Source organism: Gobius niger (genome assembly GCF_951799975.1).
Source record: "Gobius niger genome assembly, chromosome: 16".
Taxonomy (NCBI): domain Eukaryota; kingdom Metazoa; phylum Chordata; class Actinopteri; order Gobiiformes; family Gobiidae; genus Gobius; species Gobius niger.
The window spans coordinates 13,257,866-13,272,549 of NC_136867.1; the positions used below are offsets into that span (position 1 = coordinate 13,257,866).

The following is a 14,684-nucleotide window of genomic DNA, read 5'->3' on the forward strand; positions in this document are numbered from 1 at the left end:
CTCTAATCCAGGCTCAACAGAATGTCCCTGTTTAGTGCGTCTGTATCTGCAGCCGCAGATCTGGAACAGGTGTGTACAATGCTGTGGATTAGTGTGTGGTATAGTCGGGTGACTGCTCAGAGATCAAATAAAAGCTGTGCACCAGAGGAGGAGAGGAAAGATTAAACGTGTACGTATGAGCCTGGGTCTGTGGTCCTATCCCAGATTACCCTAAATTTATCAGTCCACAGCCAACAGACGATCTGACATGACACGACATTACCACTGCGAGGCTAGAGTTCATTTACAGAAGCAGGGCAGGCTATTGATTGCCGTTTGCCACTTACAGCAGTCATGCTGTATTTGTATCGATCAGTCTTGGTGACTAAATAAATTGCTGATCGGTTGGAGAGAACGTTTTAAGCATGAAAGTGCGGAAAAATGTTCAGAGCTGGGAGTTTGTATGTTTCCGTAGAATTCTACCATTTTATGGTTAACAAGCAAATACTGTCCATAATATTAACATCCGCAAATCACTACTAGAAAGTCCTCCAAAGGCTTTTAGGTAAACAATAATTGGTTAGTCAATTGGTTTATTATTATGGAACATACCCCTCTTCCCAAAATACATTGCGCTTTTCATGACACAATCCCAATACAATTGTGCGGCTGGTAACTGAATTTCATCTTGTCCCTACATTTTAACAAAATAAACTGACTCACCCAATGTCACTTAAGGGAGAAATCAAAGAAGAAAGGAATGTGAATAGAAACCCACAAAACCCATGAATGATACCTGTTTAGGACATCGGTTACAAACTGTGATCTTGCTTGTCTTTTTCTGTGCAGGTGATCCTGACTGTTTACCTCAATGACACACAGCAGATGCTCACTGAGGTCCCCGTTACCCCGGCGACCAGAGTGGTGGACGTGGTGGAGTACTGCAAAGAAGCGGGAGAGGGGGAGTGTCACCTGGCCGAGGTCTGGAGTGGACATGGTCAGTTTTAAATCCACACAAGCCGGACTCATTTAAAGGCACACTGGAACTAGACGACCACATGTCGATCGACACTCTTTTGACTCCTAAATAGCTTGGAATATGTTGTTATTCCCTGTTAACAAATGACTATTTAAAAGATATCTACCTTCTGTATTGTCTTTATCGGTATTTAAAACAGTGCTAAGTAACTTATACACCTAGAGGCCATAAGCGCCACTGCCGGTGTCGTAGCATTTTACCTTTTACTCACTAATTGTCTGTGAGAGTAAATACTACGCTGACAGAAAAGACAGAGGGATATTGTACATCCAATTACCCAATGGAGATATTTTTTTTCACTCAAACTTGGCTGTAAATTTAAGTGGTTCTAGCCTGCAGTTAGCTTTGCCCGTTAGCCTGTTAGCTTCTTCCTCATGATTCCATTAGTGTGTATTGGGGACTCTAACCCGGTGCAGACAAAGTTGCAATTGTGGTTTTCTGGCTCGAGACACCAGGAGATCATCCAGTAACACTTGTACAACCCCCAGAAGGACTACGGAAAGTATTTATTAAGGTAAACAAGTTACTTAGTACTGCTTTACCTTTACAAGCTTATTTCCCATCAAATTGTTCACCTGGTCCCACTTTTCTTTCCTGAAATTTGCAGAATATACCCAGATTCAAACAAAACGTAAAGGCCCATGTGCAAAGCTAGACGCTCTTTGTGTTTGCTAAGCTCTTGCAAGTTCATCCATTTTACAAATTATGTAGTAAAAAATTTGCTTTTTTTGTGGATGTACCTCTTTTTTTTTTTCATTTGCATCTTTTATGAACCCTAGTGGCTAAAGTTAGTATCTTTGTGGCACTGTAGCTTGGAATTGGCAGTGCTGAAACAGATGTTGCTCAGTGCTAGTATTGTCTAGAAATTTGCCAAATTTTTCACCAATCCATTTTTGATACCTGCCCAAAGTCTTCCATCTCAGACACTCTCTGCACTAAGTTAATCTGTATTGACACTCATGTCCTCTGTGCATTAGAATCTCTACACCGTTCTAATCTGGGTTTATACGACAGGATAAAACTATGTGACACTGCCCTACAAGCTAATAATAAACACCATCTGACACATTGCAGCTTGTAAGTACTGTATAAACGCCACATTAGAAAACTCTCAAGTCATCTCTCCATCACATGCAGACACTGAGCTACTGTGTCCATTAAAACTTGGCCTAGATTCTTACCTTATCACAGTGATTCACAAAGCAGCATGGGGCTAAGTGCTTCTCTATGGTGTGACTGAGCTGTTAGATACGGACTATAAATGGCCGTGGCTTAAGCCGAAGGATAAACCATAAATACTGTCATAAATGCTATTGTGCCGGGGTGTTGCTGCGTGGTGAGAGGTCATGCCTAAAGGCCAGCCCCGGCCTCATTACACATATAGGGGTCATTATAGAATGCACATGCGATTTATGACACTTTGCTGTAAAAATGGTTTGTGTTGCGCTGTGTCTATTGTAGCTATAATGCTGCTTCAGGCTAACAAGGATATTTCCGGGCCGCTATTTGTTCAGTTACAGTCACACATCCGCAAGGTCACGTACAATAACAACAAGTCATTAAATAGACACTGTGAGTAATAAAATTAAGTTTTATAGTCATAACACTGTAATAACATGAAAATATTATTATTTTTTCTCTCTGTGTCTGGTTTGTGTTTAGCAAATTAAACCACTAAACAATATGTGCTACCTTAGGCCATATACCTGATTCATTTTTGGGATAAAATCTGTAGTTGAACATTGTAAATGCAGACATTTGTGAAAAAAGACCGTTGTGTGCATCTTATTATTAAGCCTTTTTATTGATCATGTTGTTGTTGTTCTCATTACAGTGACAGTGTTGCTCCCTCAATGTTTGAAACATGCTTACAAACTCATCCCTGTGAAGAATTGGGATCATTATTTAACCCCCGCCTTAAAGTGCATTTTCTAACGCCTCATTTGAAAGCTAAGACCTACAAAACTCATTTAAATGGATCTTTTTCCTCGCGTTGTCGTCATTTTTTGGTCACTTTTCTGTCATAATTCCGTCACTCCTCTTTTCACTTTTTGTTTTTTGGCTTGCAACAATGCAACAAACATTTTTATCCTCATTGTCCTCTGATTTTTGTTCAAGAAGCTTTTAGATTTGGATAAAGCCAAAGAAAATGTACTCAGTTTAGGTGGGGGTTAAGAGGTTAACATCAGTTTGGACCAAATATAAAATAATATCAAAACACTGATGCACACATTTGTATTTGTATCAACATATAAACGATAAAACAGAAAGTGTGGCTTAATGTGAGTTATTTCTTCATTGTCTCCTCAGAGCGAGTTCTTCCTCAGGACGTGTTATTGTTGGACCTCCTGCAGCAGTGGGGGTCCAGACGCCCTGAGGTCAGCTTCTACCTGCGACACTGCCCCTCCTGGACACCAGGTACAGTGCAGCCCATGGCCTTCACTAAATCCCTCCTGAGTAACTTGTATTTTACACACAGATCAAAGTGCTCCTTGGTTGGGCTGGACCCAGCGTTCACACGCACTGTTGTTGGTCATGTGTTGAAGTCCATAGTCATTGGTGTAAGTGTACAGTCAGATCTAGAGGCGGATCAGGGGGCAGCTCAGTAATTAGGCTGAAAAGGTGATTAGTGTTACGTAACGTGAACCAGGCAGGGAACATATTGGGGAGGGGGCTCATGTTTGAAAAAAGAAAAATAGGCTGTTTTAGTGGAATATTTATGGTGGAATCTAACATGTTAAGTTTACTGTTCACTGCTAACCAGAAGGCTGTAATAGAGGAATTAAAAGGGCTACATACAGTGTATATTTCATAAAGCCCGTTTTGGTCACCTCTGTAACATCACTGTACAACCTTCAAATGAATTTGAATGGACTAAAAGAAAAATACAAAGTGACCTGCAGAGGGAAGCAGCTCAGTTATAATCTTTATCGCTGTAATATTTGATTTGATGCCAATTTGATTGAAAATGTGTTAGAATTAAAGCTGACTCAGATCTTAAAACAGCATTATGATTTATCTTAGGTGAGTGCAATGTTATTCTGCCCTCTTGTAATTGTAAATCAGTATTTCATATTTTCAGAAAAGTATTATAATAGTTTGCAGCCAGTGCTGAAGATTATGTCCCAACTTCTCTAGTTTATGTGATGTTGATCATAAATGTACTGTAAATAAGTGCACACAAGCAAAGTCGCTCCTGTTTGCCATCAACCGTTTTTTATCACCCAAATAAATTATGTTTGAAATGTAATTTAGCATTCATGCAGCCTGCTCAAGGAGTGCAGTGTCCCTTCTCCACTCAAAGACATTACTGTCCTCTGAAAAAGTGCTGACTCTGCATTGCTCCTCTTCATCACTAAAATGAATGCTCTTGTTATTAATATTACATGTGGCCTCAGTTTTCCCCATAGAGTTATATTGTTCTGTGCATCTATTGGGGCAGAATCCTATGCATAATTACAGCTATTGCTTTAGAAATTCAGAAAACAAACAAAGTCATCAAAACAAAGTAAATCAGTATAGTGCTCATTCAGGTATTAACGTTTTCAGACCATTGAATGAAAATGTTAAAATCTGTTTATCTGTATCATAATACTGGTCAATATTTACAAAATATCATGCAACCCATGATTTCAGAAGATTTATTAAAAACATATGAGCTCTCAGTCTGTGTAGGTGCTGTGGGTGCTCCATTGACTTGCATTGAATCTTACCAGGGATTAGCCCAGATTGCACCTGTCTGGTTCAACTGGAATTATACCAACCCTATTTATATCTTACAGAGAGAGAGTTGTTCATAATGATGGGAATCAAAACGGGATTTAGCTGCTTCTGGTAGACAGTCTATAAATAATTTGGTTCTACCCATTTTAATGAGCATAATATGTAGCAGTTGTTATTATAGGGTATATGGACCCACGACTACTAAGGCCAGAACAAATCAAACAGAAGTTGACTTACATACGTACTTTTTTGAAGTCACGTTTAAAGGAATTAGATGATTATGGACATGGAACATACTGTTTTGAAATGTTAAAATACAGCAACAACAGTGTTATTATAATACTTACCCCTTAATACCCCTTAACCTCCAGTTCAGTTTACCGCCTATAGCCCAGTGTCATGCCTCATTTGAAAGCTAAGCCCCCGTCATGTTTTCATTGCTTTTTGTCACATTTTTGACACATTTTCTGTCACATTTTCATCACATTGTTGTTGCTTTTTTGTAGTGTTTTGGCCACATTTCATTAGCCACACAACTAAAACGTGATGAAAAGACAACCAAAAAGGACAAAAATGTGACAATCATAACGAGGAAGAAGCTAAGTGTGAGTATTGCAGGTCTTAGCTTTCAAATGAGGCTTTACTCTGGCCTATAGTCTGTGAACTCCAGTCGAGAAGCTTTTAGATTTGTGTAAAGATGCGCTTGGTTAAGGTGGGGGTTAAGACAGTTATCAGGTATCACATTTTTTTCTACAAGTAAATGTATCCAGCATGAGATAAATCAAGTTTCATCTCATTATTAATCTGACGAAGTCGTTGAGGTCGTGATTTTTTTTTTTCATAACATGAATCCATTTGTATGCAGGTAGTCAGCAGGCTCCGGAGCAGGGCTGGACCACAGAAGCCCCGGACGGCGCTAATGACAGGGTAGGTGTGCTCTTACTCATGCGCTCACAAGGGGCCGAGCTGCTGGACAGAAGGGGAGATGTGTTAGGCATTTTAAATTAATCGCTGGAGACCTCGACTTTGCCTATGAAAAAAAAAAATCATCACCGAGAAAATGAAATACGCCTTGCACCTTCTTTTCACAAATCCCATTCTATTGTTCCAGATTTATTCTATATGCAGACATTCTTTTGATTGTTACGGGCTATTGTTATTCTGTCCATTGTTCATGAATGTCTTAGAAAGTACGCCCGCTATAGGCTATAGAGCCACATACGAGCAGTCTCCCTGTGTTTTCCGCGAGATTAGCTCAAATGGATTAGTGACAGTGATGATTATAGCTGGCGACTTGCAAGAGCCAAGTAAAAAAAACACACACATATGGCTCAGACGTCTTTCACAATGACACGAAGACTCCAAATTCGCAACTATCATCACTTGCTAATTGGTTTGTTTTGCCACAGCTCCCCAAATGAAAAACAGAAATGAATCACGGGCGCAAAAAGCGGCCTCTGACCTCATGCTCGCAGTTCTTTATTTATCCCTAAGTGCTATTTTGGAACGCGCTTGCCAAAACCCCAAACTGAAGTCGCCTTTTGTGCGCCTCGGTTGTGGGGTGTGAAGGGTGTATCAAGGCTGGTCAGTTTGTCAGTCACTACGGTACAAGTGTGTGTTGGTCAGTCAGTGAAGGTAGGATTAGCTTGGTCCCATGACATAACCAGGCTAAGAGGATTGTTGGGGCAGCCAAACTGGACTCCTCCTTCGCTCTACTCTCACCTCACTCACTTCTTCTTCTTCTTCACAAGTCTTTGGTCCCCCAGTTCGTTCTCCTCTTTATTTGATTTTGGATTAAACTAGAAGGAACTGAACTGAGGGTGAGTTTCAAATCTTCTTTCTCTTTCTTCTTCTCTTTTGGATCCTCGCTTGGTGAAGTTGGGAGCTGTGAAACGAAATGTATACAATAAGAGTACTTGTTTCTGGCTTATGGTATAATCAAACTTATCTTTTCAAAGTCTTCCGTTTTATTTAGTTGGCTGAACAACTAGTGATCTTCAGCATAGTGGAATAAGCCATGGCTTGCCGCGCTGAAAGCTTGTAGTAGGTCAGCGTCCTGCTCATGTGGAAACTGGACACAACCCTGAGGATGTGTTACCCTTCCTTCAGATGTAAACATACTTAGGTGTGGCCCTAAAATGTGAAATCATACCCAAAAGATTTCTCATTCCGACTGGTGATGACAACAGAGCGCGGCTGTTATATTTTAGCTGGCTGTTATTGTACTTCTTGTTTGTTCTATACACGGATTTTGTCTGAAACTTGCTTGTGACACCTTTAAAATGGGAACTAAGCTAATGGATAAATGTATTGCTAAGCTGGATTGTATAGTTGGATAGTTTTCTGTTTGTGTATGTTTTGTGATTGTGTATATCTGAGCATTTAATTGATACATGGTTCCTTGCGTTGTATCATCATTCGGGACAATGTTTCCTTATCCCTTTCCCTTTCCAAAGCTGAAGGAGAGTAAATGTGGTAGGTCATAGTAACAGCACCTGTAAGGCTTTTACTGAAATAGCATATCCAAGTTTCCCATTTCAAACATGCTTACATTTGTCTCTGGCACATTTGTGTTCTCGCGCTTGGAAAGAAGGAAGTCTATTTTAACAGTGGTTCCATTCCATCATTCCATCATTCCATCACCTAAACACCATTCTCTCGAAGAAGAAGTGCCTCTACTCCTCAGATCCACCGCCGGGACGGTATTGCACCCCTTCATGCTCGCATAAATCAGGGTGTCGATCCCTCCGAGTGTAACTGTACTCCCTCCAGCTGTGAGCATGAGCGCTTGTGAGATATATTCAGACGTCAGGTGAGCCTCTATGTGGCTGTAAGGCTGTGTTGATACAGATTAAGATGAAGGTTTGTTCTGAATGTCATTGATTTAAGATACTTAAGTTGTTTGACGACGCAGTGTTTAATCATATCATATATCAAACCACCAGTTAGATTTTAATACTATTTATATTATTATTTGTATTAGCACGGTAATCGATAATGATATCAAGAGACTATTACATTAGACTAGACTCTAGAGCTTGCCCTAAACTTGTAATTTTTAACTTGCAGACTTTCAGTTGCTCTACTGTATATTCAGTGGTGATATTGGAAAGATAATAATAAGTAAAGATTATATTACAATTGTATCAAGCATTACAAGCTTGACAAGCTTCTCAAAGTGCTATACCAAGGTGCTCAATCAATTTAGGCACTAATTTTAAAGAGAACATGACACAGAGGCCTATAGGCACAATAAGTAGAAGTGTATTAAGTAGGGCAGGGCGATATGGCCTAATATCACGATAACGATATATTTGACGATATAACTGACATGGACATGGACAAATTACTTCAAAATCCCAGCCTTACACCCATTGGGAAGAGTAATTCAGTCATATTTCATAACTGTTTACATCCTTCATTTCATTTTGCCTTTGAAGCACAGTGCTCTACCGTCAGTGTTTATGCTGCTCTGATGGAGTTGAGCGTAACATAATTGAGTGTAACTTATATCGTGTCCACAACAATATAACAAATTACAATTGTATCAGAAATTATTTTGCAATGACAATATGTGATACGACATGGCCCACCCCTAGTATTAAGTAAGTAAATGCTGCCATTGTACAATTCTACAACAAAATTGCATTCAAGTGCTGGGTTAGTCAGCCATTCACCCTCCAGTATGAATTACACAGGCTCTAGAGGCAAATAGGGTGGTGTCTTGCCCAAGGACACAACAACAGTGTACATATTACGGGACCTGGGAACCTCGAACCCACAACCTTCTGATCGCGAGACGACCCGCTCTACCAACTGCGCCACCGTCAACCCATAGTTGTCAATGCCTAGATATGGCGGCACGGTAGCACAGCGGTTAGTGCTTGTGCTTCACAGCTAGAAGGTCCGGGTTAGATTCCCACCAAGGACGGGGCCTTTCTGTGTGGAGTTTGCATGTTCTCCCCGTGTCTACGTAGGTTTCCTCCAGGTACTCCGGTTTCCCCTACCACTAAAAACATGTACAATAGGCCAGGATGTATGAGAGTGCGCATGGGAGGCTACAATCCGGTGTGGCTTGTTCATTAACTTGCACTGTCCCTACCAAATAAACCATAAATAAAAAAATAAAAATGTTTGCAAAATAGTATTTGGGAGAGTAGAGTCCCAGGATCTTATGGCATTGCCTTTTTGATCGGAAAGTCATTATTCATTCACTCTGTGGAGGTAAGTCACGTTTGTAGCCTCAGCTGCCTTGGTGTAGATTGACTAAAGCAGGGCTGCCAATTCACACCATCGGGTCCAAGCACTACAACCACTCACTCACACCCTCACATTCACCTAAGGATACCCAGGTCCTTACCCATGGATACAACAACAGTCTGTGCCAATCAGTTTGAACCACTGACCTTTCAATTTGTGCAATGGAGCCACTTTATTTTTCGCTACCTGTACTGAAATATTAGCCATCTATAACCGTTATAGATATTTTTTCTTTTTATTTGAGCTGAAATAACCAAGTTAGTTTAAGTGCCGTTCTTTTTTCCATACCTGTTTTCGATACCAGTAGTACCTTTTTCCCTGATGCTCTCAATTATTGGTACCCAGCCTGACTCGCCACTGACTTCTACTCAATCATCATCCACCATCTTCAACATTGGTTCTAGGATGAATTCTATTCTAGTGTACAATAATGTGTGACTACCTGTGCCATGGCATTGGTATTTAAGTACATTGCAGAATTTTCACTGTTGCAGGTTTGATGGCTCAAGTCTCACACAACTGACCGATTGTCTCAACAGTTTTTTTTCCAGTATGAATGCTTTAAAGCCATACAATACTTATGTAATACGTAGTGCTAAATCTAGCCACTCTCTGTCAGTAGGTGCTAACTTACTCTACCCAGTGACATTGTTGTAGGACGTTTAATGATAGACGAGTCATCTGCGGCCGGGTTCATGGCAGTGACCTCAGTTCTGGGAGGATCTGTGAGTTGGCTCGGGCCGTCCCGCTGTGTGCGTCCCAGCCATTTGGAATGGCTCTGATAACAAAGGCTTCCTCTCGGGTTTTGCAGAAATGTCTCAGGGCTGTTATTGTAGATTAGGAGCAATATTTTCACTGGGGGCGCACAGCAGATGGGGAGGGAACGGGATTCGTTTGCATGATCAGAACAACGTGTGTGTACAGAACCTTGGTGTGCACACAGCTCCGAGGGCACACGCAGCAAGCAGCGGGGAAATGTAATACGCGCACACCGAGAAGGTTAAACATCCTCATGTGCTTCAGCTTATATGATCAGAACAAATGCAGGGCTGCGGCGGCAACATGACACGGCTGCGGTGGGAATTCAAGGCAGTTTCTCACAATGATCGATTCATGGGTTTTTGTGTCGAACATGCCTGAAGTGGCGGAGTATTGCGTTTCATATCACAGCTCAAGGCAAATCTTCTTTTTTCCACCCAATGTACTGGTTCTGAGTAAACACACAGAAGTATTTTCAGATGGCCAAAGCGTGGCAACCGTCCCAGATAGACAGAAGAGAGTGTGAATAGGCTGTTCTTGACGGGAGGCTGTGAGAAGCGCGGCCAATGACTTGATTTTGGTAACTATTATTGTGTCGAAACAAGAACCAAGAACCGGCAAGCTTCCTCCAGTATAAAACAGGTCAGACGCTATAGATATGTCGAGCGTGTTCCATGACGTGAATACTGTCCATTTGAGTTTCATTGTTTTTAGTCACACAAATTGTAAGATATCATAGACGTTTTTTTTTAAGTCAATAATAGGTTTAAAGCTGCATTATGCAACTTTTTATGCGGAAAAAAAGTTAATATTTTTCTGTATTAGACCTTGTAGTGACCCACCGGCTGTACGAGTAGTCAGCATGGCGCCTTTACTTTCGATCACCGTGGCCTCTAAAGCGCTCCAGGATCAATTGTTTTGTAGGTTTTCTGTTGAGAGGGTCCGTCAGCAGAGAAAACCTTCCAAACAAGTGATCCTGGATCGTCCTAGAGACCACTGTGATCAAAAGTAAAGGCGTCATGCTGACCACTCATACAGCTGCTGGGTCACTCCAAGGTCAAATATCAACTTTTCCACAGAAAAAGTTGCATAATGCAGCTTTAAGTTTAGTTTGCATTTACCGCAACATGTGCCACTTATCAGCTGATCTTAAATGACTCAAATATAAATAAGTTGATCAAAAGTAAGTGATGCATGCACACGGTGGTGACTGTAAGAGGTCAAATGAACAGGTTTTGCATTTCACTGATAGACACTATCAAGTGATATCACTATCAAGTGCTGGCACGGAGCTATTATGTATGTTACACTGCAAGATTCTTTGTATACTACACAACTATTTTTTGTAAGCAGAAAACCAAAAGATATCTTATTATTTCATGTTCGATGCACTTTGATTTAGTTTTGTGGTTTCACTATCTGATCATGCATATTTATCAACCTGTGAAAGTCTAATTTCCATCAGGCACTGGTGTTGCGTAATACCATGTTGACTTTATCTGTGTTTTTCCTTCCAGAAGCCTTTAGCTAAAACAATTGAGGTGGACATGGCTCAGCTTTCACCTGGTCGTACAGTAAATGCGTGTCTGTGTCTCATGTGCTCTGTCACATGGAAGCCTCTTCCCCCCTGCTTGTGACTAGTACAGAATCTGACCCAGCATAGCACTACTAAGTCTTCTCCCATTCTCCCTGTTTCGAATGCACAGATTCCAAGTTACCGGTGTGTGAGCGCACGCTGCCGGATCAGTGCCCCCCTCGATGTTGCAGCCCGTTAATCTGCCTGCATCATCACAGCGTCATCATCTTTCCCCATAACGCGCATCTGGAGGAGGAGAGAGAGAGAGGAGGGGTCTGTGATTGAGACTCACGCTCTGTCCGTCGTGCTTTGGTGCAGTGATTTCCCTTCTGAGAGAAAGTGGGAGAAAGGGAAGAGTGGGTGGGGGTAGGAGGGGTGGCACCACAGCTGATGTCGCTGCAGCAAAAAGCCAGCTGCGGCGGAATGACGAGATCAAAAATGCATATGTGGGGCGGTGGGATAGGGTTAATGCTGACAAAGTGTGGCGGGTGATTGAGAGCTGGTCAAAGCTGACTGACGGACATAGACGCAAAAGTTCCAGTGCGTCGGAATGGTTCCCACATAGTTACAGTTCATCACAGTTTGTTGTAATTGGATGCAGTGGCCATTATGGGCTCTCCACTCTGTTCACACGTCATTTGAAAGCACACCAATAACAGGCGGGCGAGAGAAAAGCAGAGCGAGGATGCGAGTGTGGGCTGAAAGAGAACAGAAAGCGTTGGGAGAGATAGAGAGAGGGAGTGTATGTGTGTTTGGTTGGGGTGTGTGTGTGTGTGTGTGCTGTGGGAGGTGTCGTGAATCATAGACCACCGGATGGACGACACGGAAAGTTGTGATAAGGATCGCTCCCATTTTCCCACTTATTAGACGTAATTTCTTCTTAACCCCCCCGGAGGCATTCAATACTTCTACTTTGAGAACAGAGCTGCAAAAAGGATGGAGTGGAACGAGGTAGATCTGGTGCAGGAGTTTACTGTTGAAGGACAATGCAGCAAAATTAAAGTGCGCTCTTGCAGGATCACATGGGACAGCCTGCAGGTAAATACAGAAGGGGGGGCATGGCGGGAGGCTAATAGGAAACTGCATGATAATGTTAGCCCTGCCGCGGAGCCTGTGGTATAATGAGCATGGGCAGCCAAGTGTGTGACAGCGAGTGAGTGGAGAGTGAATTGTTAACTTTTCTGTTAAGGCAGCATTGCAACTCGTCCTGAACCAGCACTGCATTGATTCTAGGTTGGCTGATTGTTGACATTTACATTTGCCTCTGCTGATGCCGGCGTAAATGACACACCAGCAATAATAGTTATATGGCATTTTTAGAAAGAGGATCTCTAACACTATGGGGGTGAATATTGTGCCAATGCCTTGAGCTGGGCCATATGGTGAAAGGTTGAATCAACTGCATTTCCTCATTTTGAGCAATGTTGACTGAATGTTTTCCACTCCAGTGACATGGAACTCAGCTTAGTTTCCATTGTATTCCTCCTAAGTCCTAACTACTGCCACAGGATCGAGTGTCGATATATAGAACTATTCTTACTCCGATCACAGGGGATAAATCCTTGGTGGGAAAGGATTCTGCGTGAGTACTTCTCAAGTGATTAAAAACAAGGACAACTGCCTTAGTATTTTTTGAAAGTTAGCGTAAAATTCGTATGAATCGACAATAACATCTTTTGAATCTTTAAAGAGCAGGGAGAGACACTCAGCGAACTCTCTAGGCTGGGACTTGAACCAACAACGCTTATGACGGAGAAGTGTCTGGCCATAGCAATTTAAAAAACACAAACAAAATCCATCTTTTACATAGTCAAAGGTAGTGACCAATACCCTAGTTTTTCAATAATATAATCATACATACTGTATATAGACAATAATACTGAGCACAGGACTCAATTGTCGTTGCCTCAGGCCCAAAGTAGCTTTAAAAAGGCACAGGAAAAACAGCCGTGAGTTGAGTTTATGAATGAACAATGAGGCACTTAAAATGAAGGCATACACCGTGATCAACAATGTTCCTGTTTACAAAGCTCCCACATGATACAGTGATGACCATACTGTTTGTTGTGGTCCATTAGTGCAAAGTGTCTGCGCAGACCCCGCATCAAAGCCAGGAGGATCTGCTCGAGCTCCCAGGTCAGCAGTTAGCTAATGACATGTGGCACCGGCGACTGCAAAGCCACTGTAATGTGCATAATGGAGAAATAGGATTGGGAAATGCGTGTCTGCGGAATCTCCTGGCAAATTTCAATAACTCCGTCTGACAAAATGTTGCTTCTAGCTGTAATGTCATTCAAGTTTGATATTCAGCTTGTCAGTGCTACACAGTTAGAGCCCTGTGGTCCTTAATAGGGGATGGGTTTAATTCATTCCACTGATTTTATACCTTAAGGATTGCCATAATAACCCCTGGGCTCGATTCTGGGTAATGGAGTTTTTGATCCTCTTCTTCCTGAGTCATGGCAGCAGAGGGTCCGCAGAGATATGTGGTGACTTTTAGTGGACATTTAAAGTCCTGCTGAGGCTATAGCCCTCCAGCGGAGAGACATTTTTCATTCTGCAGTAGAAAGCGACTTCTTTTATACATCTGGTGAAAGAAGGTTTTTGCTCTTTCGTTATTTTCTGATAACTTTGTGAATGTTCCAAGTTGTTGAGACTCTCATACAGTAGGCTAAGAATGCCAAAGAAAACAAAATGCACTGTATGCTAGCCTCAGATAGCCAAATGATCATTATTGCAACATTGTGTGACTCAATAACCAAATCACTGAGGTCTTTCATCTGACTGTGTGTAATACCGGCTAAAACACAAACAAATGTTAGCTTTAAAGGTGCACTATGCAAGTTTTAAGTGGAAAAAAATCGTAATATTTGTGCATAGTTTACCTTTTAATGACTTAGTGGCATTATCGGTGCAGCATGGCACCTTTGCTTTCCGTCACACTGGCCTTTATGACGCTCCAGGATCAATTGTTTTTAGGGGTTCGTACCAGAAGCTGGCCAGAAACCCCTAAACAATTGATTCTGGAGCGTCATAAAGGCCACTGTGAGGGAAAGCAACGGTGCCATGTTGCACCCATAAAGCCACTGAGGTCAAATACGCACAAATATCAAGTTTTTTTTTTTCACATGAAAAGTTACATAGTGCAGCTTTAAGGTAAGTTTTAATCATGATTTGTATTATTTTGTAATGTGTCTGTCCTTATATAGCATTTTTTGTTGTGACACAATTCGAGATCATCCAGTAAAATATCACAATAAGGTTCTTTCCTGTTATGGTATGGCACATATTTGACCTAATTGTACCCAAACTATAAATATGGCTCTAACACTTGTGGCCTTCGCTAAT

The 14,684-nt window shown here is 41.6% G+C and overlaps 1 protein-coding gene across 3 annotated transcripts in view; it reads left to right on the top strand.

Moving 5' to 3' along the window:
* Window positions 1-14,684, top strand: part of LOC306975951 (apoptosis-stimulating of p53 protein 1-like) — a 38,389-nt gene that overhangs the window by 6,967 nt on the left and 16,738 nt on the right. For 2 of the 3 annotated variants that reach the window (XM_079573778.1, XM_079573779.1), the window contains exons 2-4: window positions 829-976; window positions 3,329-3,436; window positions 5,607-5,668. In XM_079573778.1, coding sequence (XP_079429904.1) covers window positions 829-976; window positions 3,329-3,436; window positions 5,607-5,668 — 318 coding nt within the window. Of the gene's footprint in view, window positions 1-828; window positions 977-3,328; window positions 3,437-5,606; window positions 5,669-12,119; window positions 12,375-14,684 lie in introns of those variants that run through there. The other variant, XM_079573780.1, reaches the window with a different exon arrangement.